Below are 26,682 nucleotides of genomic sequence, written 5' to 3'. Positions count from 1 at the left end.
AGTTAGAGAGTGTTTCGATATCAAAGCTGTATAATTATAATCATTCAGACTATCTCACCTTTTTGCTCTTTTTGAACGCAAAATAATCTCTGCTGCGCTCCGTATATGTACAGGTCGATCTCTTTATTCAAGCCTTTGTAGATAAACAGCGAGAAGCAAAATTCAGCGTACAAATAGACACATTTTTGCTTCAGCTACGCGAGAAATCAAACGCGTTGTACAATACTCTCCTGTAGCTATATAAAGAGTAACGCGAGCTATAGACTACACAAGTTAGCCGTTTCATTAACAGTTCTGCAAGAGAAATCAGCAAGTATACAAGCAAAGATATTTTACTCCGGTCGACCGATTAATTTCGCGATTTTTATTTATCTTCAACAACGTATATAACGTGTTGTCGTGGTAAAAGTGTGTGTTGAAACACGTTTATAAGTTTAGTATACGATCCACAAAAGGTGCAAAGAGGTACCTAATATATTTTTCAGAAATTGAAGCAATTTTAAAAAATAATGTCGATAGCCAAATATCATAATATCATATCATAAGTGTGCCGTGTTTATCATCACAAATACTTCATAAATCTCATTTATCTTTTTAAAAAACTTGCAGTAATATTAGCAATAACAGCAGCAACAAGTTTTTCAAGAGTCTCGGTATAATATAATGTAAATACGTGTTAACCTGTACGCGTCATATACTTATTTTTTGTACAAGGAACTGCGTAGTTGTCATTCGTGTTCGATTATTAATATTAATATTAAACAAATAAACGATCAGGTTACAGTTGCTATTTTTTTTTATTTAATATTTGCAACCGCTGTATTTCAATGCGAAAAATCAAAGCAAATTTCGATATTGTTTTTAAATAATACTATATATTCAAAAATAAAACAAATACAATCATCATATTATATGTAGGTATCTACATTTAAGAGTCGTTGACTAAAAAGTTGTAAAAAGAAAGTTTTACTCATTGCAATAAAAGTCTTCATCTATAGCGAATTGTAGTTATAGATCGATAGTTTGTATTAGTTATAGTTAGTGAGTCAATAAAGTTGAAATTCTTGCTGAAATACAAGAACTGTAAAATTTAGCTGAAACAAAAAAACCAACGTTACATCACTAATTTTCTTAACATTAAAAAACTATAAATAAACACACATACTTCAAAGAATATATAATAACAATAAGTAATATTACAAGAGGAAGGCGACATTGCGATGTTAATTAGCGTAAAATGAGATTCCGATAAGTAAAGAAAATAATGAAAAGTTACCGCAAGAATTTGTACTACTGAGTAGCAAGTAAATTATAATTCTACCATTATTTATGTATAATATGGTCATATCAATTATATATAATTCATAGTTTAGTTTAAATTGTGGTTAACTTGTTAGATAAAACTTCAGAACATCACGCTATCTCTAAAATTGTTTAAATTCAACATTTTCTCGAGCTCATACAAATAATTAGCAATCATAAATAAATAAAAATATTAGTAAAATATTTGTGAAATATGTACTGTGAACAAATGTGCAAAATTAACTTTATAACTGGTTCTGTCTTTGAAAAATAATTACATATTGTAAATAAATTCTCATCACGGATTATGTGTTTCATTATGTATGATCAAACTAATATTTTGTATAGAATTTCTCCAGAGGCATATCAAGCATCAATGCAAATAGAAAAGTACATGACTTCACATTTTAGTGCGTCAATCAAAATGTTGAACAAATTAAACGAAGGAATTTTAATTATTTTTGAATCCTACAAAAGAGGACTTTTATGTGTGCTTAAAACAATACCTATTATGTACGACCAATGCTTCTAAGCTCCTAATAATCATCGTAATAATTATATATTCATATGAACATATTACTCAGAACGCGAAAAAACTCGTCAAACTTGATTTATTCCATATAATAAATTATTTCAAATCTGTAGTATAAGACTTGAAGAAGATGCAAAACTTAAAACAATTTCTAATAGTTAGGTATTTCTTAAATGCAAATATTTAATTCACGAAAAAAGTTATGTTCTTATGAAACGGAAGATTTGATGGATATGAAGTGACGAACTTTCATTATAATATGTAGATTTTCTTTTAAATCAAGAGGCTCTAAAAAATTTCAAGATAAATTGTTCTATTGAGAAAAAAATCTTTCATTTTTGCTTTATTCCTATTCGCATGAATTTAAAACAACAGATAACGTACGTCAAAAATATGCAAATGAGTATATATTTTTAAAACATTACCTAATCATTTATTGTATTGCAAAAACTTTTTTAAACCATTGAATAGGTGTATTGAAGGTATATTAAATATCTATCACAAATCAATACAATATTTTGCACAAAACGAAAATATGTTTGTTTAATATTTAAAACATATTTCGTATGGCTTACATTAAAACAACACATACCATTATACAGATGAAATAAACAAACAGTGAATTACAATCTAAGATCTGTGTTTTGAAAATATTAGTACATTGCCGGCGAAACAAGTACTCTTAAATCACGATTTGTATGGATGTGTTGAGATCTACAGATATTACAAATCAATAGTCAAATAAATTTTGTGACTTGATCGTGTGAATTTAAACTTGTTTTGTTGATTTTTGAGTATGTTTGTTTTGACAGCCTTGTATCACCGGCATTTTTATATCAATAAATATTTCACCATTTTGATTAGTGTTCAAAATAATGATTTTTTTTTTTTAATTTTGCAAGAAAATTTATGACAAAACACTTGCTTTAATATGCAACAACAATTATAAGTAAAGAAAATTTTATTTATCAATGTGTCGTAAAAAAACTGGTTGTCCTTGAATAAATCTAGACTTTTTTTGTTTTTACACTATGTATACAGAAGCAATTTTATTATTTGATTTGCACACACATATGATAATTACTTAATAATAAAAAACAGAACTGATATTACTCTCTAATCGGCTCGCATTTGCTTCGACTGTAATTCGCTTTCAAAAAACATTTAAAAGACAACAAATGTGTTTTAAAAAACTTTTTTTTTATTTTCAGCGATACAAATTAGAAACAATGAAGGGCTTTTTGCCCTTGTTGGTGTTTGCTATTTCTGCCCAAATAGTTATTGCAGATGAAAAACCGCGAGAACACAAGGTATTTAAAAAATTGTGTGGATGAATCTGAAATTTTATACTTATTGTTATGTTTATATGATTTTCAGATTCATAATTTAGTTCTTTTCCCGGAGCGTCATTCTTGGTGTGATATGCATGAAATCAAGCAAGTGATTAGTTTTCCCGGATGTAAATCTATTGAGATAGTCAATAACGTTTGCGCTGGAGCTTGTTTTAGTTATTCAATTCCCCATACAGAGCCATCAGATCCCGGAGAAGTCATTGTTCCATATTGCGACAGTTGTCAACCATCGGATACTAAATGGCATGAAGTAACCTTAGATTGTCGCGAAGGACATCAAAACGATCCAGAACAGACGCCAAAGCTTGTTAAACGTGTTCAATTGATACAAAATTGCTCATGCAGTTCTTGTGAAAGATCAGATAATCGACAGCATGAACATGCAATTGAAGATGAATCTCCGTCTTTGCTTCGTGATGTACCTGATTTGATGGAATCCATAAATATGATGAATGATACACAACGAGATGAAGTAGAGATGAAACATCGAGAGAGTCTTCGTAATATGTTGAATAATACACTAATGACACTCGTAAAAAATATGCACGAAAGTAATTCGGCGAAGGATAAGGCACAATTAATTGATTTACTAAAAATGATTCGTGATGAATATCCGGAAGATGAGGTAACAGATGAGAGCATCGCCGAATTTCTCGAAATGTTCCAAAAAGATCAAGTACAGTTTGAAATTCCAAAACTCAAGGAAATTTTGTTCAAATTCGAGATTTCACGAAACAAACAGCAGGAAACAAAAGATGAAAGTAATCCAAGCATTGAAACAAATGAAGTTCATCATTATGATCCGCACAGCTTTGAACAAGGATCAAAAGAATTGTTACACCATTTAGATAAAAATAAACCGATGGGACATCATCATCACATTGGCGAAAATATTGGAAAAGATGCACATCTTGTGCATGGACCGCACGGATCGCTTGTTGTTGAACGAAAAGTTGCCATGAATCCACATGAGCTGAAACCAAATCATGCCGGTACGATGTTGAGTTATGGAAGCCAATCTAAAGAACAGCAATCTCAAGAAGATGATGAATAAGAAATGTGCCACAATTTAGAAGTTCATGTATAAAAGAAAAACAGATATTAAGTTATTCAATTAATGTAAAATTTTATATAAAACAAATGAAATATATGCTTTAAATAGTACTTACCTAATCTACCCAACAGATGTCAGTCATAATTTCAAATGTTCGTTTTGTGAATATTCGTTATTTTAATGTATACAATAACAAAAGCAAATCTCTATACCATGGTTTAGTGTTCAACAATGTATTTGCAATATCTTGTTTGAGATTTATGAAAAAAAAAATAGAGGCGATATTACAACTGTATATTATAAATCAGCTGTGATTTGTCTCTCTTTCTGAATGTATGTTACAAAATGTCTAGTTCAAGGTAAATTATTCCCCTTTGTTGCATCAAACTGATTATGCAGTTTATAATGACATCAAGAGACAATGAGCTAATAATAATACTACTGCGGAAGGTCATTAATGTATTAAATTAGGGAAGTAAATAACATGACATACATAAACAGTAATCTTAATCAATGAACGTTTAGTCAATTGACTATCTATTACCTGTATATATCTAATCAATCGTTTACTACTTAGTAACAATGGAGCAATTGTCCAAAATTGATTTTTATCGTTAATTAACTTTTTTTGTTGACGGAAGCACTTTTGCTGACATTTAGATGCACATAGACTAATTATCTTGTAACATAAATGAAATTTTATTTCTTTACACGTTTTTAGAGTACTTGTAAACCGGCTTCTAATTACTCAACTTTTTATTGAGTATTTTATTTATTCATTACTGAAAAATCAAAGGTTTCCACAAACTTTTGCTTTCGTAGACACAAACACTGTGACGCCTTAACTTTACTACAATTGCAACACTTGCAAAAAAACCAGCCGAGTCAGGTTTTTCGCAAAAAACTCCAATACTAATTGACCCAATTTACAACTTGCCATTAAACGCATTTACAGGCGATGTGATTTTTAATTGCAAAGGTACGCTTCTGATTTCCCTCAAAGATATGTACTTATCTCTTGTCTAAAAGTTCAATTGATGTAGATAAAAAAATTATGGTATAAATCGCACGAAGCGAAGATCGTTTTTGTTATCATTTTGTTTGTATTTCAAATAAAAATTTGTAGTAACACAACCATATCCACGATCATTTAACGTGTGTTGGTAATAATAGCCGGTGTAGAGAAACTTTATATTACATTTTGGTTAGTTGTTTGTGTATCGTCGTACAGGAAAGACTGTAGTTGCTATTGTTTATACTTTTTATTTAAGAATGTTATTATTGCAGAAAAGATTGATATTAATCCGTTTCACACAAAAATGATATAAATATAAAACAAAAAAGAAAATACATATATTAAATGGATTTGAAAAGCTTTTTGGATTGACATTATGATTCAAAGTTATTTTCAAAAACATCTTATCATGTAAGAATAAAACGATTCACGGACAAGTTCAACGTTTGCTTTCTGTACAAAAATCAAAAATTAACTAACAGTATTTTGTCTTGTGAAGTAGACACATAATGAGACATTAAATCTTTTGTGATAAGATAAAATATTTTCTGATAAAAAAAATATTAAATACCAAAAAAAGAAAAAAGATTGTGAAACATTTTATAACTATAATTTTATTATAATAAAAGCACATTTATCAAATATTTACATAAAACAGTGTAGACATTTGTGTATCAGTCATTTTGTTTATCACAAAGTTTCAACATTGCAAGCAGAAACTTTTCACGTTCCATGAGAAAATATGACGATCGCTATATTGGATAGATTTACATTATCAGAAGGTAAGTTGGAAAATATATTTAGCAATTTCGACTGCTGAACATAACTTATAAATTGCAAGTGAACGTGAGATAGTTGTTTGTTTTGAAACTACAAAAAAAAAATTCGGCAGGAAGTTTAAGTACAGTCTCTTTTTTGTCCTTCGTAACATTTAAATGCAATTAGGATTTTAGATATGTTTATTTTGCATGAGAAAAAAGTTATTACTAAGATATTGGTTAAAAAATTTTATTTTTTGAGTTTAAAAATTTTCCACTCTAATGTACTTTTCTTGATAGTACATAGTATAATACATATAACTATTACTTTCTGCGACAATATTCAATACAAACTGATAAGAACAAAATGGAACAATAGATGGCAAATCAGCTGTTTGTTTACAGAATTCTGTTCGTTTGACACGTTTTTGCTTTGAAAAATGATATTAACATAGAATAACAGCAGTAAACACGTTTATTCAAAGATATTTATTTTCTTACACTAACGTGCATTATAGGTCAGTTTGTGTTTTTATTCTAAGCTGTAAGGAGCTAATTAAAAAGTGAAAAAATCAAGCAATAATTATGACTACAAAATATCATACCTTTGAAACAAGTAAGTGCAAAAAACGTCTGTTTTTGGTTTTCATTAGTCAAAGAAGGCCAAATTAGATGATTTTACCAAATAATAATTTACACAAAAGGCAAGAGGCTCATTAGTGATCACCAACCAACTTTTATTTCTTTGTTTCGGGTTTTCTCTCCCGCCTTCGGCGATCATTAATGCTTTGTTGATGTGATATTTAAATTAATGTCTGATTATTATCAAATAAATAAACGATTTGTTAGCTTTTTTAGCTATTCATTTTTTGTTTTGGTAATGATAAGTAATAACAATAATAAGTGTTCATTAAATGTGATAAATGATTTCAGCAATGACGCGTTCATTTCAAGTTTGTTATTTTTTATCAGTTAAGTATTTTGAATCATGATAAAATACATTATATTTTGGGTACAACTTGCACTGAAAACTACGATAATGCCAGAGTGTGTTCTCTCTAAGAGAAATTGTCGAGTTTGCCAAACATTAAATTTTGTATTAGTATTAGTGATGTTCATTCAAAAAAGAGAAAAATCTATTACTTCATACTTGAGCTTTGTTCTGTAGAGAGTCTTCACTTGATGTTTACTTTTTAAATTGCCTCAGCTGAAGTGAGTCATTCTAACATGTGATTTGAATGGGAAGAAATTTGGCGAAAAATTTCATGTAAAAAAAATTAACATTTATAAATTTTACAACATGAAATATGCAGTTTATTTCAGGAAAGTCTTATGTTTCTACAATATTTTTTTACTTCTGCCAGCTGTTTCTCTTAAATGCGTCATGGTGTTCATACCATAAGTAACACACACGAACCTAACCCTCATTCATATGTATAATAAAATAGGGTAGACAGACAATAATTTTTTTACACACTTATTGTCTTTGGAAATAGTAGTGTAAACGACATTGAACTGTAAAAAAAAAGAATATGAGAAAAAATCGTAGGTTAGGTTTTTGTTTCATTCATGTCTTAACGTTCGCTCTTTTGTTGAAATTATTTTTTCTCCAAAATAATATTTTTACAAATGTCTCGACATACTCCCGTGATTTATCACACAAAATGGAATTATGATATGTATTTCGTACTATTATATTATGAATAAAAGTCACGTTGCTGATGATACAATTTCTTAATATGAATGTGCTGATATGATATGCGCATGTGTGAGAGAAGAGTTTGAGAATATAACTTCAGTATTTTAGAGGAATAGCGTTTTCAAGAGGCGTTTCGATATATTACATTTTCAATCCAAATGTTGTTCAATTATTTATTCAAAAACAGTTTATTGTAAAACATGAGTAATTCTTAAAGTTTTAAAAGATACAATATTTTAAAATAATATTTTACTTTTATTTATACTGATTGATTTCAGTCTATCATTTAGATACTGTCATAATGAATTCTAATAAGAAACAAAAAACAATAAATTAAAAACGAATTGAATTAAAATTTCATCTATTGATATATCTTACCGGCATTCAACAAGTCATAGACTCTGAATCACCGAATGAAGCACCGCTTGTACTTCTATTACAACAAAATTGAGTAAATTGAGTGACATTTTCTCTCAGTCCTTCAGTCTTATTATATCGGTTCGTGTGAAACATTGTTTTCCTTAAGTCTCTCAACAAAAATTAATATAAAAATCATTGAAAAAATTATGCAAGCATAGCTTTAGCTATAAAATTATTGAAGAGCAAGTAAAAATCGAACAAAATATTGTTACAGAGCACTTTTATGAAATTAAAGCACAGAAATAGTAGAAAAATATTTGGACAGAACAGCAGAAAAAGTGCACCACATTTCATATTACTTATGTGTATACAAATGAGGAACAACACGGTTGCCAAGAAGACAAGAACCTCCATCATTGAATAGACATTTTATAACAAAAAGTAGAAAATCGGATAATTTTTCTGTGAATAAGATTTAAGAAACGTAAATTTGGAATATAGAAACACTCTTTCGTCAACGACCTAACAACGACGACGTGTAATTCTATCTACAAATGAAACTTATCAAAAAAATTTGTCACTGTTTCATAATATTATAATAATGACATAGTTGAATACTATCAACGCAAAACTGATAACCCTGAATAACAAAAAAAGTGAAGAATACCTAATCGAACGGAAATAGTTTAAAACATATGGTTTTCGGGAGAGAAAACAAGAGCAAAATTATTTTAATAATTAAAGAAAAAAAACTAGTCATTCAAATATCGATTGTTTTTTGACACATAAAGAGAGCCATATAGTATAAAAAAAGAAAACAACAATCGATTTTTTTTGTTTTCTACACAAACCTAATATCTGAGAAGAAATCTTTTTACTTACATTACTCGTAAAATATAATACTTGGAAACAAAGTAATTGCAGCTTATACTTAATTCTTGATTTATAGAACATATAAAGAAAAAAAGAAATTTTCGATTCTAATCAATTTTTGGCAACTCAACTATAACCTGACCATCATAATAATCATTGTCTGCATTGCTGTAGTTTGAACTAATGAATGAACAACTAATCAGTGTGATACCAATTTAAAAACAAAACCAAATTTCATCATGAACGTTCATCTTGAAAAGAGTGATTTGATATTAAACATTAGTCAGATTGTTAGAAGAGCCTCATTGAGCTTTAAGCAATCTCAGAGTATAATGTTTCTTTAAAAGAACGTATTTATTAGAAGAAGAAGATAATAAAGATACCTGACAAAAATTGTTGTAGTTAAATCTGTGAGTACTTATAGATAAAGTTATCAAGAAAAATGTGTTTTGCAAATTACAACAAATGCGATAATGAAAATAAGCAAAAAAAAAAACTTATAAAGCTTTAAGTGTGAATTATTTTCCTTATCGCATCATTGAGAGCTTTTTAAAGTCAATATTATTACAGCTCGTCTGCTTTAAAACTTACCGACATAACAACCAAAGTGTTTTCAATTTCTTTAATATATCTAGATATTACCTATTCAACAAGAGCCTCACAAAGTTGAAGATAAGAAGATCAAAAGAACATTTACTGATATCATATTAAAAAAAGACTTTGAAAATTATAATTTTCATAATCGGCTGCAACATTATACAATTGTATGCAGCTCTTATTCAAATATAAAAGTGCTTGTGAAACGTAATGATTTCTGGAAACAAATTCAGATTGCTCATAAACAAAATTTTCAATATTCGTTCGTCGTCGTTTGCCTCAGAATCGTCGAGTACCGTCACATCAATCTCCTTACCAAGTATCTGTTATTTACGGGATATAGTTGACAAAAATTCGAATCAACGACATCATTATCTTACATCGACCAAATCAATTTATGGTAGTTCGTGTGTTGACTATCCTGAAGCTACTGCATCGCGCTTCTTGGGAGGTTTTAATACAATACCAGTCTTCAATTTGCACACCAATATAATAATGTTAGTAGAAATGCTCGCAACTGGACTTCCGTTCGTTGGTTGGAGAGTGAAGCCAGATCCTGGCGACTGACACTCGATACAGCAACGTTTCATGTCATTTATTAAATCGATTGTGTGACAAGATAACACAAGGCTTCTTCGAGGATATGACTGATTCTAAGCCATCTTTGAGTTATTTCTGATCCCGTTCAAAAGGACACGAAATACTAAAGTCCTATAAACTTAAACCGTTTTTTTTCATATACATAAAAATATATAATTACTTAAACTATACTTAAAGACAATATCAATCATTTAAAAGTGTGATATAAAATTTAATATTATGATAATGTACATAAATAAGAGATAAAAATACGTAATGACTTAATGAATTGCAAAACAAAAAAAAAAAAAACTTTAATAGAAGTGCAGCAAAATAAATAAATATTTAATGATAACAAATAGTAGGCAACAAATATACTTAATTTTGAATAATTATTTAATAATAATAAATATAAGTGAAACAAGAAGTGATATAAATTAGATCACAAAACAATTTCTTGAACACTCACAAATTCCAATCAAGAGTGTTTATTTGTGTAAAATAAATAAAAAAATATCGTGACAAAATGAATATTAATCGTAAGAATTACTCTCGGTTTTCATTGCGTTTCCAACGAAAAGACAGTGACAGTACGAACAACTTCTATAGTGTCAATAACGGCAACAGCCATCGCGTTTCTGAGAAAAATCAACAGAATGAGGAGCAGCAACATCAAAACCGCGTCTTATTGACACAACGTTCTTATGAAAGATGTCGCGAAATAGCCGCTCATCCTGAGCAATTTACAAAATTGCTTGGAAAAGGTAAAAAAAATAGTTTTCGTATTGTATTTTGATAAAATAAATGTCACTCATTATGTAATCTGAGTTAAAAAACTGGCGCAACATAAGTATTTATTTATTGTTTTAAATCAACTATTTTAAAATATACAAAACATAACAAAGATAAAAAAAATAAACTTTTCAAACTGCATGAAGAAATTGGACATTTTATGATACCTACATATTTTATTTTTATTATTGAATAAATTATATTGTGTCTAAATATTGCAGTTTAGAAAATTTTTAATTAACTTATCGTTTAAAATTATTAATCTTAATTTTTGAAATTAAATTTGTCCTTTTTTTCTGACATGAAGAGTATAGCAAGTTTTTGTGATTTATAAAAACTCTAATTGGTTGCTTCTTGAGATTCTTAATTTCTACAGTTATAACTGAATAACAATTGAAAGAACCTTGGAATATTATTAATCATGAAAAAATCAATAAAGATACAAAACAATCAATTAAAATAGATTTGAAATGACACCGATTTGAGGTTAAAACATGTCTACGGTAACAAGTAATTTTGCGATCATCGTATTTTTACCAACACTGTTCATTCACTTGTGTTTAATTGAAAGTGATTGTTTTGTTACATTACTTCACTTTATTGAGAATTTTAACTAATTCTAAAAAAAAACACAAAACCAACTACAAATATGACGTAGACGCCTTACAACTCTCATTACACTTCTTCTTCTTTATTTAAGTTGTAACAAACAAATTGAACTTGGTCAATATTGAGATTTTTTTTTTGGATTAAATAACAATTTATGAGAAAATGAACTTGATTGATTTCTGAATATTTTGGAGTGTCATTCACTTTAACGAAAAGCAAATTAAATCCGCTCCAATTTCATTATCAGTTCATCTTTCAACTATCACGTAATGTTAATTATGTCATTTACCTTTTAAAATTTTAATAAAGACATAAAATTCTCAGGCTTGCTGATTCAAGGTACATATTTTGAATGCAAAATTTAGTAAATCGAAGTTGCTCATTAAGGCATTTTTGAGTGTCATATTAGGTAAATAACAGGAAAAAATGTTTTGAAATATTTGCTTAGCATAATGTTGGTGACATTGTTAAGTTATTGAAATGAACAAATATATATTAATTCAAATCAAATGTTTAACTTGCAATTTTTAAGTTCACATCCAAATATTTTCATAATTTTATATTTTTAATGGATCTTTGTAAGACCTTACTTACGATAATAAAAAATCTTTTTATTTGTTTCAGACCAACTTCGTGCATCATGTTCTGCAAAATTACAATGCAGCCAAGACGATGAAATTTATATCACTGGATACAAACATTGTCGCTGGAGAGCGTTTCTCTGTTACACATCTTTTGTATTAACTCTCGGATTGTTACGTTTGGTAATGCATTGGTGGTCACATTGGCATTTAATTGCTACACATACCAAATGTCCTCTTGATTGTGCAGAAATGATGCTCATTACAGAACATTATCAAGGAAAGCATACAATTTATCATGTAAAAAAGGTGTTTGAGTTGAATGCAAACACTATAGCGAAAATGAAAGATGAAGGGAAATTCGATGATCCATATGAAGATATTGATGAAAAAGGATTTCAATTAGCTGTGCATCTTAATAGGGGGATCTTTAAGTGTAAGTTTCTTTTACTCACCAAATAAATTCTTGTTTCTGACTTTCTTTATTGCATTTTAGACACTGACAGCGTTCGTTATTTCATTTGCAAGAAACTACGATACATTTGGGATCCACAAATGGGCACTTTTCTTCCTTTACGCGGTTTAGACATGAATGTTCCAAGCACTACGTTACATCATCAAAAGGGGTTGTCTGAACAAGAGCAATATGCAAGAAGGCTTATTTACGGCTTTAATCAGATCGTTATTCCGATGCGTGGAATTCTGACTTTGTTATTTTTGGAAGTTTTAAATCCGTTTTATGTTTTTCAAGTATTCTCCGTTTGTTTGTGGTTCTCGTATGACTATTATTACTATGCCTCCGTCATTATACTTATGTCTGGTTTTGGAATAACGCTTTCCATCATACAAACGAGAAAGGTAAATTTGACCTAATGATTTTTAGAAAAATCTTATATTAATGAATTATTAAATCAATTTTAGAATCAACAAGCGCTACATAGTACGGTTGCAAACTCTGACACAGCATGTGTTCTTCGAGCGAACGGAAAATCTGAGGTAGTTGATACGAAAATCCTTGTTCCCGGTGATATTTTGGAGATTCCGTCGAATGGATGTACAATGCAATGTGATGCCGTTCTTCTTTCGGGCAACTGTATTCTCGATGAATCTATGTTAACGGGAGAAAGTGTTCCGGTAACTAAAACGCCATTGCCCTGCAAGAAAGAATTGATCTTTGACACGAAAGAACACGCACGCCATACACTTTTCTGCGGAACAAAGGTTATTCAAACACGTTATATTGGCAGTGAAAAGGTACTTGCTGTAGTCATAAATACGGGAAATATTACTGCAAAAGGAGGTCTCATCAGATCTATTCTTTATCCGCCGCCTGTCGATTACAAATTTGAACAAGATTCGTACAAATTTGTTTTTCTGCTTGGATGCGTGGCAACTTTGGGCTTTTTATACACTTTGGTGACGAAAATTATGAGAGGCTTACCGAGTGGTAAAATTTTAGTCGAATCTTTGGATTTAGTAACTATTGCAGTTCCTCCTGCACTCCCAGCTGCTATGACAGTAGGAAGAATGTACGCACAGCAACGGTTAAAGAAGAAAAACATTTACTGTATTAGTCCTCGATCGATCAATGTTTCTGGAAGTGTTGATTGCGTTTGTTTCGATAAAACCGGAACTTTAACAGAAGATGGTTTAGATATGTGGGGAGTTGTACCAAAATCTTGTACGAATATGTTCCAAATTCCTTTGAGACAAATAGAACGTTTACCAAATGATCATTTGTTATATGGAATGGTTACTTGTCATTCGATTACTCTAATGCAGGGAGAAATGAAAGGAGATCCATTAGATCTAAAAGTAAAAAATATCATTATTGTTTATATTATCGTATTATATTTAATCATTATTCTCTTTTCTGTAGATGTTTGAGTCTACGCAATGGATTCTTGAAGAGCCAAATGTTTCTGACGACACGAAATTCGACTTAGTTTTTCCAACAATTGTGCGTCCTCCAAATGCAGTTGGTAAGTATCAATTTTTTGAGAAAAAGAGAAAGAGTATGCCTAACATTAAATATAATTTTGTAGAAATTCAAACAATTACGGGCGAATTTGCATCTCTTGAAATTGGTATTGTGCGTGAATTTTCATTCACGAGTTCCCTTCAACGTATGTCTGTGATAACTCGACGTCTGTGCGATCAACATTTTAATGTATATTGCAAGGGTTCTCCTGAGATGATCTCTACGTTATGTCGTCCGGATACAATACCTATTGATTTTCATCAAAAACTAAATATATATGCGCAACAAGGCTACCGTATAATTGCCATCGCATACAAACCGCTTGCCACAAAAGTCAATTATCCAAAGATACAGCGTATTTCTCGTGAAAAAATCGAATGTGATTTGGAATTCCTTGGATTTGTAATTTTGGAGAATCGTCTGAAAGCAGATACAACAAGTGTCATAAGTAGTTTAATGAAAGCCAACATCCGAACAATTATGGTAACAGGAGATAACATTTTAACTGCATTGAGTGTTGCCAAAGACTGTGGGATGATTACCAAAGGACAAAATGTTATTATCGTAAATTCACGCCAAAACAACATGAAGGCAAATGGTCACGAATTGTATTATAATTTATCAGGACAGGGAAATGGCGAGAGCAAGAGTCCAACAGAAGCATTAACTCCTAATGGATGCGGGGGAGATTACGCGCTCATGAGTAACAGCAATAGTATGGCAAGCATCCAAACAGTAGACACATTTACGCAAACAACATCTGTATCTCTGAAAGATGTCGAGGCTGGTTTTAAAATTGACGAACTTGAAGGGCGTATGGAACATGACAAAAACAACTACAGATTTGCAATGACGGGAAAAACATGGGCTATGATTCGAGAATACTTCCCGGATCTTGTTTCGAAATTTGTTACAAGAGGAACAATTTTTGCGCGAATGTCGCCCGATCAGAAACAACAATTGGTAATGGAGCTACAAGATTTAGGTTACTATGTTGCTATGTGTGGTGATGGAGCAAATGATTGTGGAGCATTAAAAGCTGCGCACACGGGAATTTCTTTGTCAGATGCTGAAAGCTCTGTAGCATCTCCTTTTACTTCAAGAAATCCCACAATAGCATGCGTTCCGAGTATCGTGAAAGAAGGTAGAGCTGCTTTAGTCACGTCATTTGGCATTTTCAAATACATGGCAGCATATAGCTTGGTTCAGTTTGCATCCGTTATCATTTTATATTCGATCGACTCGAATTTGACAGATTGGGAATACTTGTACATTGATTTATTCATGATATCTATTTTCGCCTTTTTCTTTGGCAAAACAGAATCGTATGATGGTCCTTTAACTAAACAGGCGCCACTTAATTCTCTTATTGCTATGAGCCCCATCGCATCATTAGCTTTGCACTTGATAGTAGCAATTAGCTTTCAAATTATCGGATGGTATCATGTTAAAGCTCAACCATGGTTCGAGCCCTTCGTATTTACGGAAGATAAAGAAGAGAAAAATCAACTTGGTTGTCACGAGAATTATACAATTTTTGTCATATCCTGTTTTCAATACATCATTTTAGCATTCGTTTTCAGTAAAGGAGCGCCGTACAGAAAATCTGTCATATCTAACTATGGTTTTCTCATTTCCATTCTCGTAAATACTACAATTACAGTTTACATTGCCCTTTTTCCGTCAGATTGGCTAGCTGAACATATGGGTCTCGTTGTTCCTCCAGACATGAATTTTCGCCTCACATTGATCGGATACGGAATTGTCAGCTTTATCATTGCCTTAATCATTGAAATGCTTATAATTGAGTATTTCCTATCCAATAAATTACGATACAAATTTCACAACATTCACAAGTCACATAAAAAATTCCTTGCTATTGAAAACGATTTACGACGTAATCCGAATTGGCCTCCAATTTCAAGTCTTACATCCGAGATATTACCAAACATCGACGATAAATCGTCGCCTATGTCGTTTGCAGAGTTGTCTGTTGTTGAAAACACTGATGTTGATGCAACAACGCTCGAACAAAGTAGCATTTTGAATAGCTTTTTCGAACAATACGAAGAACTCGACGATGTTATGGTTGATCATCCGAGTAGCGAGAGCAAATCTAGTCCAGAACCAAAATCACCATCGATATCTTCCGTACTTGGATTGGAACAAGCTTTGCCGGGAATGGTTCGTGCAAGACAAGATAGCGGAATCGAATTGGGTATAGGTAATAATGCCAATGGCATAAAGTCTCCTGTTAAGGGTTTGAATTCGTCACAGAATGATGCACAAGTGTTATTAAATGGACACGACGATGCGAATAACAGAGACGAACTAGAGATGCTTAATATAAATAGTAGTCAATGTGAAACTAGTTATTATACTAAAGAAAAAAATTCAAAAGAGGAAAGCTGAGTGTTAATGAAATGTAGATTATTTGAATTAAACTTGTTAGAATTTTTTCGGAAAACACTTGAAATCTTATTTGTTAGTAAAAATGTAAACATAATTGAAACAAAGTTCACCATAATAATTGTGTTAAATATATTTACCTAATAGTAAATGTCTTTTAAAGTATGTCATTTTTGTATCTTTCAAACTCTTTGAATGTAGCTTATCTTACTTCAATATTTTAATGAACAGTAAAAATTATTGAAATTGTTAAATAAATTAAATAATAAGAAAATTGATCGTTCACACAATTATTAGAAAGAACACTTCTAAAGTGAAACTACTTGTTTTTTGTTTTAAAATTTGCTTTGATGATATGTTAAAACCTGATTTACGCTTATAAATTAATTAATGAAAGTAAAATTATCGTTATTAGGGAATATTTGTAACGTATCAACACGATGTACGTGTTTTAGTTTTAAACAAAAAAAAAAGAATAATAAATACATAAATAAAAAATATTGTTGAAGCATTTTTGTTTGTCTTTTGTATTAAAATATATATATATATGTATATATTTGTAGAACTATGAGGTTTGTTAAGTACAAAAATTTATCTCCTTAAACGCCTTCCCATAAAACTTGTCCTGAGCAATGTTTTTCATAAATTTTTTTTCAAAAAAACGTAAAACAAACGTTATTTTTACCTTGAAGTTATATTTGATGATCCTTAAGCTTGAAATTGAACAAAAGTTATGGAAAATGCCTTTGGATCTCTTTTGGGTGGTTCTTAAGCATGAATATTGACAAATAAAAAATACGTAAAAAATACGTAATTTTCATTTAAAAAGTATATTTGATGATTCTTAAGCTTGAAATTGAACAAAAGTTATGGAAAATGTATTTGGATGTCTTTTGGATTGTTTTTAAGCTTGAATATTGACAAAAAAAGCATATTTGATGATTCTTAAGCTTGAAATTGAACAAAAGTTATGAAAAATGCATTTGGATGTCTTTTAGGATGTCTACGTAAAAAATACGTAATTTTCATTTAAAAAATATTTGGTTCTTAAGCTTGAATATTGACAAATAAAAAATACGCAAAAAATACGTAATTTTCATTTTGAAAGCATATTTGATGATTCTTAAGCTTGAAATTGAACAAAAGTTATGAAAAATGCCTTTTGGATGGTTCTTAAGCTTGAATATTGACAAATAAAAAATACGTAAAAAATACGTAAAAAAATACGTAAAAAATACGTAATTTTCATTTAAAAAGGATATTTGATGATTCTTAAGCTTGAAATTGAACAAAAGTTATGATAAATGCCTTTGGATCTCTTTTGGATGGTTCTTAAGCTTAAATATTGAAAAATAAAAATACGTAATTTTCATTTAAAAAGCATATTTGATGATTCTTAAGCTTGAAATTGAACAAAAGTTATGACAAATAAAAAATACGTAAAAAATACGTAATTTTCATTTAAAAAGCATATTTGATGATTCTTAAGCTTGAAATTGAACAAAAGTTATGAAAAATGCCTTTGGATGTCTTTTGGATTGTTTTTAAGCTTGAATATTGACAAATAAAAAATACGTAAAAAATACGTAATTTTCATTTAAAAAGCATATTTGATGATTCTTAAGCTTGAAATTGAACAAAAGTTATGAAAAATGCCTTTGGATGTCTTTTGGATGGTTCTTAAGCTTGAATATTGACAAATAAAAAATACGTAAAAAATACGTAATTTTCATTTAAAAAGCATATTTGATGATTCTTAAGCTTGAAATTGAACAAAAGTTATGAAAAATGCCTTTGGATCTCTTTTGGATGGTTCTTAAGCTTGAATATTGACAAATAAAAAAGTTACGTAAAAAATACGTAATTTTCGATAAAAAAAGTTATGCCTTTGGAAGTCTTTTGGATGGTTCTTAAGCGTAATTTTCATTTAAAAAGCATATTTGATGATTCTTAAGCTTGAATATTGAATACGTAATTTTCATTTAAAAAGCATATTTGATGATTCTTAAGCTTGAAATTGAACAAAAGTTATGAAAAATGCATTTGGATGTCTTTTAAATGGTTCTTAAGCTTGAATATTGACAAATAAAAAATACGTAAAAAATACGTAATTTTCATTTAAAAAGCATATTTGATGATTCTTAAGCTTGAAATTGAACAAAAGTTATAAAAAATGCCTTTGGATGTCTTTTGGATTGTTTTTAGGCTTGAATATTGACAAATAAAAATTACGTAAAAAATACGTAATTTTCATTTAAAAAGCATATTTGATGATTCTTAAGCTTGAAATTGAACAAAAGTTATGAAAAATGCCTTTGGATCTCTTTTGGATGGTTCTTAAGCTTGAATATTGACAAATAAAAAATACGTAAAAAATACGTAATTTTCATTTAAAAAGTATATTTGATGATTCTTAAGCTTGAAATTGAACAAAAGTTATGGAAAATGTATTTGGAAGTCTTTTTGATGGTTCTTAAGCTTGAATATTGACAAATAAAAAATACGTAAAAAATACGTAAAAAAATACGTAAAAAATACGTAATTTTCATTTTGAAAGCATATTTGATGATTCTTAAGCTTGAAATTGAACAAAAGTTATGAAAAGTGCATTTGGATGTCTTTTAAATGGTTCTTAAGCTTGAATATTGACAAATAAAAAATACGTAATTTTCATTTAAAAAGCATATTTGATGATTCTTAAGCTTGAAATTGAACAAAAGTTATGAAAAATGCCTTTGGATCTCTTTTGGATGGTTCTTAAGCTTGAATATTGACAAATAAAAAATACGTAAAAAATACGTAATTTTCATTTAAAAAGCATATTTGATGATTCTTAAGCTTGAAATTGAACAAAAGTTATGATAAATGCCTTTGGATCTCTTTTGGATGGTTCTTAAGCTTAAATATTGACAAATATAAAATACGTAAAAATACATACATTAAAAAAGCATATTTGATGATTCTTAAGCTTGAAATTGAACAAAAGTTATGGGCCGTATATTTTGGATGTCTTTTGGATGGTTCTTAAGCTTGAAAATTGAATAATAGTTATGAAAAGTGCCTTTGGATCTCTTTTGGATGGTTCTTAAGCTTAAATATTGACAAATATAAAATACGTAAAAAATACGTAATTTTCATTTAAAAAGGATATTTGATGATTCTTAAGCTTGAAATTGAACAAAAGTTATGGGCCGTATTTTTTGGATGTCTTTTGGATGGTTCTTAAGCTTGAAAATTGAATAATAGTTATGAAAAATGCCTTTGGATCTCTTTTGGATGGTTCTTAAGCTTGAATATTGACAAATAAAAATACGTAATTTTCATTTAAAAAGCATATTTGATGATTCTTAAGCTTGAAATTGAACAAAAGTTATGAAAAATGCCTTTGGATGTCTTTTGGATTGTTTTTAAGCTTGAATATTGACAAATAAAAAATACATAAAAAATACGTAATTTTCATTTAAAAAACATATTTGATGATTCTTAAGGTTGAAATTGAACAAAAGTTATGGGCCGTATTTTTTGGATGTCTTTTGGATGGTTCTTAAGCTTGAAAATTGAAAAGTTAAAAATAAAAAAATAAAATATAGTAAAGGTATTAACGGTAGTAAAGGTAGTAACAAAAGTTATGAAAAATGCCTTTGGATCTCTTTTGGATGGTTCTTAAGCTTGAATATTGACAAATAAAAAATACGTAAAAAATACGTAATTTTCATTTAAAAAGCATATTTGATGATTCTTAAGCTTGAAATTGAACAAAAGTTATGGGCCGTATTTTTTGGATGTCTTTTGGATGGTTCTTAAGCTTGAAAATTGAAAAGTTAAAAATAAAAAAATAAAATATAGTAAAGGTATTAATATTTTTTCAGATCCAAATAGCAAATCGAAAATTATAAGTGAAAAATATTTAATTTCGTTAAAAAAAATAGTCAAATTTGCAAATGCGATTAATAAAAACATGATAATTCTTCGAGAAATTCTATTGAAAATTTTATGAAACGTTTTTTCGCTTTTCGAATTTGACAACGTCATTAAAATGTTCAGGGGAGTCATTTGTTCCTAGTTTACAATCGTTACACTGTTTTTGTCAGCGAAGAGGTGAGACATTGACTCTTATGTAATTTTCGTTTAATTAGTATTTTTAAAGAGATTTTCTTTGATTTTTTGGAAATTTTATTGATTATTGGATATTGCAGGTTGTGTTAATTTGGAAGCAACTAAATATAACACTCTAAAACATGGCTGAAGAAGTTGGACGTCCAATGAAATTTCCGTACACATTCTCGGCAAAAATCGCTCAATTCCCATTTAAGTTTCATTTCCAAAACCAATGGGTTTGGAAGTATTGGGTCTTTGGTTGTGTTGCCAGCTTTCCCATTTTCTATAAAATTCACAAGTTATGTAAGTATTTAGAAAGAATTTTTCGACTGAAATTTAAAATGTCTTGCATTTTCATAACACAGCAAACTCACCCGAAAATGTGGCAAAATGGGCAGAGATTCGTCGAAAGGAAGCTGCAGAACATCATTAAATCTGTTTATAGTGTTAGAATGTTGAAATAATCGCTTCAAATACACCAACAACTTTAATTCTTAAAATCAATGATAGATGATCAATAAAATCGATACAGTTCAATAAAGGTTTAGTGTTATTCTTTATTCATCAAAGCGAATTGTGTAACTAACAGACTATAAGAAAACTAAAAGAATTTGAAATTTCCCTTTAATGGTGAAATTCGAAATTTACTGCAAAAAAAAATCTACAAAATATCATAAATTAGTCTAAAAATTGAATGTGGATCTTCGAACTAAACATCAATGCTTAGAAGTTATATCATAAATTATCTACAATGTACGTTTCTTTCTATTTTGTTTTGAATTTCCTTCATCATTAGGTGGCTCGCTAGTTGATGTGTTAGCTGTCATGTCGCTTGGGCGAAAAGGCAACTTGTACTCTTTGCATTTTTTGTTTACAAAGTTTTCCAACTCAATGCCAGCGCTAAAAGGATTTGAAAGATAAAGCGTTATTTAGAAATGTTTATCCATTGAAAGCGTAAAGATTTACCTGTAAATCTCCGATCCACTTCCGTTGTACAAATCACAATTCGAAAACACTAATTGAATGTCGTTCATGACATCGTAATCTGTTTTGTAGTGACCCATATTAAGTCGAGATTTGATTTTGGCAAAGTCCATTGGATTTTTTATGATTTCGTGGTAGTCGGGTACTTCTTTTAGTGTGACGGGACGATTAAAGGGCCATGAACATGAATGCTTACTAATTTGATCTAACAAAGTGTACAAAATGGGTGCATGTAAAACAAGGTTTTCATCGTCGTTATCGCCATTTCGTCTTACACTTCGTCTATTTGATGTGGTTGGTGAAGTTTGTTCATCCGAAGAATGGCGTTTTCGTTTGGCGCGTGTACGAGATAGTGGTTCATCGTCATCACTGTCAACTGTCAAATGTCGACTATTACGTTTTCTTGGCGATGTCTCCGTATTTCCGCCTCTTGATCGTGTACTGCGTTTCTTTATTGACATCAATGGAATATCGTCAGTTGTATCACTATCACTTTCATCCATAGTAGAGTTTGCAGCTACAGATTTCTTGGGACGTCGCGATGGCTTTTCGAATATGGAATCATCGGCAATGCTCGATCGACGTGAGTTATCGTCTTCCTCTTTTTGTCGACCACGGAATATATCTGTGATTTTCGGTTTTTTCTTTTCCTTCTTAGCTCTGCTTCTTCGACTCGGGCGACCATAATCGCTGTCATTATCGTCATCTACTACACTCTCTACAATAAAATTAAAAAAAAAAAAAAATAAACATGATTTCTTTTATTTTAGAAAATCCTTATTTTTTTCAATTTACCATCGATTGTTTCATCAAGTGTATCTTCGTCTTGTGTCGTTTCTTCAGTGTCTTCAACTTCCTCTTCTTCAGCTTCGAATATCTTACGTTTACTCCCTCGTTTGACAATAAAATCTTCTGGGTGACACTTCGGGCAATACCAATTACCTTCTGGAATAGTCTTTACTTTGGGTTTCAAGCAATAAGTGTGATATCCTTTGTTACAATCATCACAAAGTAACGTATATTCAGGATCTTTTGCACGGCGACAAACAACACAATTTGTTTTAGCTGCTGATCGAGACCATGTTACTGCATCGTAAAGGATATTATAATGAAGATAAACCTATAAAATATTAGGTAATATTTTTGTTTTACTGTCATGCATAAAGTGCTTTTTGAAATAAGTTAATTTGTACTTACTTGAGAGTATGTAGTTGAACGCATGAGAGATTCTTCCCAACGTTCTAATTTTCGTCGACGCTCAGCGTTTTTGCGTGCCATGATATCCTTATCTTTGAAATCTCTCTTTGGGCCTTAAAATATATGTACATGTAGAAATGCTATATTAAAAATAAAATAAAATAAAGACTTACCAAACGGCATACGAATGAATTTTTGATCAATTCCCTGCTCAATTTGTAACAGTGCTTTTGCAAGAGAATGTACTTTGTCCTTTAGAGTTTTTGATGTATGCATTGATGTACCATCGTTTTCAGACTCTGATTCGATTACTAAATTTTCACTCAAATTATAGCCAGGATCATTTTCAATGTGCCCAAAACTGGCTTCCAATTGTTCATCGTCATCTTCTTTTAATTTGCTTGTTTCATCTTCGTTTTGCGTGTCATTTTTTTCCTCATTTTTTTCGTTTGGTGTATCGTGACCATTTAGTTTTGCCTTTCCTTCATATAACTTCTTATCAGGTCCCCATTGAAGTGCATCAGATTGTTGATCATATTGAAAGTTTTCGAGTGCAGTTCGCCAAGCATCGCGATCCTTTACTTTTATATCGCCAAGATATCCAGATTTTAGTTTAAACTCGAAATCGAGAAGATCCTCGCGCAATTTAACCTCCATCATCAAATTGACATCGGTATCCGAATCAAATTGCCAATTTGGATTTGCGTATTTGCGCGCGCTATTTTCGACAGCAAGCTTTAATGTGGTTTCGAACTTGTCTTCAGTTACAGTGAGTTTATCAATAGGACACCACTGAATGTGATTTACAATAAGATCACGTTCTACCTCTAAATTGTCTCGCAGTACCTTTTCTTTGTAACCGCGGGGATTCAGACCTGCAATTAGTTCATCGAGCTCTTTTGCCGTATTGAAATATCCCCATTGTATGTGTCCTGGATAGTCGATTGTATGAACGGGGCAATTGTTTGGATCGGCGGTGCACATCATCAATTCGCCCGTAGATTTAGATTCAATTTGATCGTTTTCAGTCTCATCTTTGTTATCTGATCCTTTGATGATACCATTCATAGTCGGTTGTCTCATGCCGTTCTCAACTTTGTTCTCTTTGTCATTCGAATTACTACTTTTTCGATCGATAATCATTTGTTTGATGAACTTATTACGCTGATCAGCGGGGCAATTTGCAAGTCCAGGAAGGTTAACAGTTGACTTTTCCTGACAATTGCCTGCAAATGTCATGTCGTGTTCTACAAATAATCCAGACACCGATTCGAATAACCAATAGTTTCGACCAGCTCGATCGCATCCGAGAAAAACTTGATAGTTGAAAAATTCTTCCTTCAATTTTTGACTTTCACGTATAAATTTTGTCTTTTCTCTTTCTGATTGTGCATCCAGTTGCTCACATTTAGTTGCATTCTCTGCTTCCTTTTTCTTTTTCAATTCTTCCTTTTCTGCTTGCGTGCCTTTGAAATCCTGCAAAATTTTCTTCAATTCATCTTTCATTTTGTTTTTCTCACTTTGAACTTGTGCTTCACGTTTCTTCTCGGATATACATAAAACTTTGTAATTGTACCTTGCCTTTGCAGCTTTTTCAAGTCGTTCTTCCAACAAGTCTCTTACCGAACTGTAGGATAAAATTTGATCCATTAGACATTTAATAATTTTTATTATGTCGTTTTGTGTCAAATTATAAACCGTATTTACGCCAAGCGTTTTGATTATGTGAGGATTCGTTTGACAAAACAAATATCCAGGATCGTCGTGACTCAAGTATCCGCCACGTTGTTGATATCGCCAATTTGATCCTTGTCCGTTTATTAGGCCGCCTGATGAGAGAAAATGAAGGCGCAAAAGCTCACTTAATGTCGTGCCATCCATAACTAATTCATTTAAGTGAGTACTGTAATGTTTAACACACCATAGTCCAACACGAGAAGCTTCTCTTAACTTTTCTACGTCATTGCGTCGTTGACTCAATTCGGCGTTCGGATCGTACTGAATTGCAATTTCATTTGCTTCTTCAATTTGCAGAGAAAACACTGAAGACAATAGAACTTGTAGAATATCACTCAATGGCCCATTCGGTTCTCGCAATATAAGTGCTCTCTCAAGTACGGGCATCGTCACACCTTGCGGAAATTTGTCATGCATCGAAAGGATTTCCGAAAAAGTATGCAAAAATTCCAATATTTGTACGAAATCACCAAATTGCTTATCACCGATAAGCGATGTGATTTTTTTGGGTTTTGGGAGAGGGCGTTGATCTTGTAGCTCTAAGTCATCTCTGAGTTGATTGAAATCTTTAATGGCTGAACTAACTTCCGCATTTAGTTCGGCTTTTTCTTCTTCAAGGCGCTTCTTACGTTCAGCGTCTCTTGCTTCTTGCTCTTTTTTACGACGTTCCATTTCCTCTTTTAACTTTAACTGTGCTTCTTCACGTTCTTTTGCGCTCATCTTGGGCTTAGATGCACTCGAATCTGACTTATTTAAATACTTGTCGATGCTAGTTTGGCTTTTGTCATTCTTTTGTCCTTTCTTCTTATTCATCTTTGTCGTAGTTGAATTTTCACTCTTTTTCTTGGGCTTGCTTGTCCCGTTTTCTATATCAAGCTTTCGTTTAGCCTCCTTTTCTGCGATCTTTACAAGTTGTTTGGAAAGTTCAAAGTCGGGTGCTTTTCCTATGAAGATATCCTCAAACTTGATATCTCTATCGGTAACGTACTTCTTGAAGGAATCGTCCTTAATTTTGATCATGTTATTTACTACTTCGATATTTTGCTTTAAAAATAGTTTGCTTTTCTCTTTTGAAAAGACAATTTTGTCGCGTTTGATGTTTTCAGGCACAGCAACCCATTCATTTGGTTGTTTGTCATCGAGTGCAAAAACTTTGTATCGGATTTTATCTGCCTTTACGGGACTTGCGGAATTCGAATTTGCTGGTTTAAGTACTTCTGTAATTTTGCAACAACGATACTTATTTCCGTGCAAAACATCAACTCGTTCTCCTACATAAAAACGATCCTTGACGAAATTGAATACATCGTCGACGAGCTCCGAGATGTTTGAGCGTTTAGTTTGCGAAGCAACCATTATTACAGGACCTCGAATGGCATTTGGAAAACGTCTTAGAATTGTTCTGGCGGCTTTTTCCGACTCAACTGCTTCATCGTACGTTAAATTTGGCTTTCCTGTGTATGCACATGTCCAAACCATGCTGCTAATGAGCATAACACGCTCAAAGTAGTCCCTGAAAAATAAAGATGGATTTCAATGAAATTCCTCAATTAAACATATGATTTGTTCGTTAAAAATTTGAAATAACGGAAAAATGAGATTTTTCGAGGTTTTAAGTGAAAAATTAAATGGTTTGCGACACAAGTTTCCGTCTTATCGCACATTTTGTCCCAATTTTACAATGCAAAATGAGAATGGCGTGCCTTTTCGTAACACACAAGAAAAAGGTAACATTGTCGTAACATAATGTGTTGTGTATGATAGAAACCTGCCTGCTTGATGAAAAAAAAGAAGAACTCACGAAATATATCCACTTACTCGTAATTACGGAAAATCTCCTTTGTTTGCTCGCAGTAGAAGACCTCTTCGTCATCTCGTAGGCTTTCGGGACTTTTTGCCCTCACGAATGATTTTCGCTTCAATAAAGGCATTTTTGTAGTCTCAGCTGCTCCTCCAAAGCACAACTAAAAATTTGGAGGGAAAGATTGTCCACTTAATAATCCAACTTGTCTTAATTTCCGCAACGTTTTATCGTACTATCCTGTCGTCTGATACTCTTGAATCGTGAATTTCACAATAATTGTTTGATTTTGCGCTCAATTTATCGCATTAATTGTTGAAAAATCGCGGACCAAACAAAATTTGTTGTGTCAAATTTGACAGGCGTTAGTAC

At 31.0% G+C, this 26,682-nt stretch overlaps 3 protein-coding genes across 6 annotated transcripts; 2 read left to right on the top strand and 1 right to left on the bottom strand.

Moving 5' to 3' along the window:
* Positions 1 to 305: 305 nt before the first annotated feature.
* On the top strand, positions 306 to 4,363 carry LOC134834079 (uncharacterized). The gene is made up of 3 exons (XM_063848614.1): positions 306 to 465; positions 3,046 to 3,144; positions 3,212 to 4,363. The coding sequence occupies exons 2-3, from the start codon at positions 3,064 to 3,066 to the stop codon at positions 4,238 to 4,240; spliced, it is 1,110 nt and encodes a 369-aa protein (XP_063704684.1). The 5' UTR covers positions 306 to 465; positions 3,046 to 3,063; the 3' UTR covers positions 4,241 to 4,363.
* Positions 4,364 to 5,033: 670 nt separating this feature from the next.
* On the top strand, positions 5,034 to 16,840 carry LOC134836167 (polyamine-transporting ATPase 13A3). 4 transcript variants are annotated; one of them, XM_063851413.1, is made up of 7 exons: positions 8,223 to 9,343; positions 9,581 to 10,885; positions 12,147 to 12,539; positions 12,600 to 12,961; positions 13,025 to 13,918; positions 13,983 to 14,085; positions 14,149 to 16,840. In XM_063851413.1, the coding sequence occupies exons 2-7, from the start codon at positions 10,648 to 10,650 to the stop codon at positions 16,494 to 16,496; spliced, it is 4,338 nt and encodes a 1,445-aa protein (XP_063707483.1). In that variant the 5' UTR covers positions 8,223 to 9,343; positions 9,581 to 10,647; the 3' UTR covers positions 16,497 to 16,840. The 4 variants fall into 4 exon arrangements, with proteins under 4 accessions (XP_063707484.1, XP_063707485.1, XP_063707483.1 ...); XM_063851412.1 differs by having other exon boundaries at positions 8,223 to 9,355; XM_063851414.1 differs by lacking the exons at positions 8,223 to 9,343; positions 9,581 to 10,885 and adding an exon at positions 5,034 to 6,037.
* A 4,288-nt stretch (positions 16,841 to 21,128) lies between these two features.
* On the bottom strand, positions 21,129 to 26,659 carry LOC134833157 (bromodomain adjacent to zinc finger domain protein 1A). The gene is made up of 6 exons (XM_063847386.1): positions 26,328 to 26,659; positions 22,946 to 26,022; positions 22,773 to 22,885; positions 22,371 to 22,695; positions 21,558 to 22,293; positions 21,129 to 21,491 (listed from the first exon to the last, which is right to left on the bottom strand). Exons 1-6 carry the CDS (start codon positions 26,438 to 26,440, stop codon positions 21,338 to 21,340), a joined length of 4,518 nt encoding a protein of 1,505 aa, XP_063703456.1. The 5' UTR covers positions 26,441 to 26,659; the 3' UTR covers positions 21,129 to 21,337.
* Positions 26,660 to 26,682: the final 23 nt, after the last annotated feature.

The sequence above is a fragment of the Culicoides brevitarsis genome, chromosome 3 (assembly GCF_036172545.1).
Source record: "Culicoides brevitarsis isolate CSIRO-B50_1 chromosome 3, AGI_CSIRO_Cbre_v1, whole genome shotgun sequence".
In the NCBI taxonomy this organism is placed as follows: domain Eukaryota; kingdom Metazoa; phylum Arthropoda; class Insecta; order Diptera; family Ceratopogonidae; genus Culicoides; species Culicoides brevitarsis.
The sequence above is the reverse complement of the archived record's forward strand: the minus strand, read 5'-3'. Positions and strand labels throughout refer to the sequence as shown.

Excerpts from the sequence above, each read along its gene's own strand:
- LOC134833157 (XM_063847386.1), bottom strand. The coding sequence starts at position 26,440 with ATGCCTTTATTGAAGCGAAAATCATTCGTGAGGGCAAAAAGTCCCGAA. Across the intron at positions 22,696-22,772 it reads GTTCAACTACATACTCTCAA|GTTTATCTTCATTATAATAT; the intron begins GTAAGTACAAAT and ends AATATTTTATAG. Across the intron at positions 21,492-21,557 it reads AGTGGATCGGAGATTTACAG|CGCTGGCATTGAGTTGGAAA; the intron begins GTAAATCTTTAC and ends AAATCCTTTTAG.
- LOC134836167 (XM_063851413.1), top strand. The coding sequence starts at position 10,648 with ATGAATATTAATCGTAAGAATTACTCTCGGTTTTCATTGCGTTTCCAA. Across the intron at positions 12,962-13,024 it reads CCATCATACAAACGAGAAAG|AATCAACAAGCGCTACATAG; the intron begins GTAAATTTGACC and ends AATCAATTTTAG. Across the intron at positions 14,086-14,148 it reads GCGTCCTCCAAATGCAGTTG|AAATTCAAACAATTACGGGC; the intron begins GTAAGTATCAAT and ends ATAATTTTGTAG.
- LOC134834079 (XM_063848614.1), top strand. The coding sequence starts at position 3,064 with ATGAAGGGCTTTTTGCCCTTGTTGGTGTTTGCTATTTCTGCCCAAATA. Across the intron at positions 3,145-3,211 it reads AAAAACCGCGAGAACACAAG|ATTCATAATTTAGTTCTTTT; the intron begins GTATTTAAAAAA and ends TATGATTTTCAG.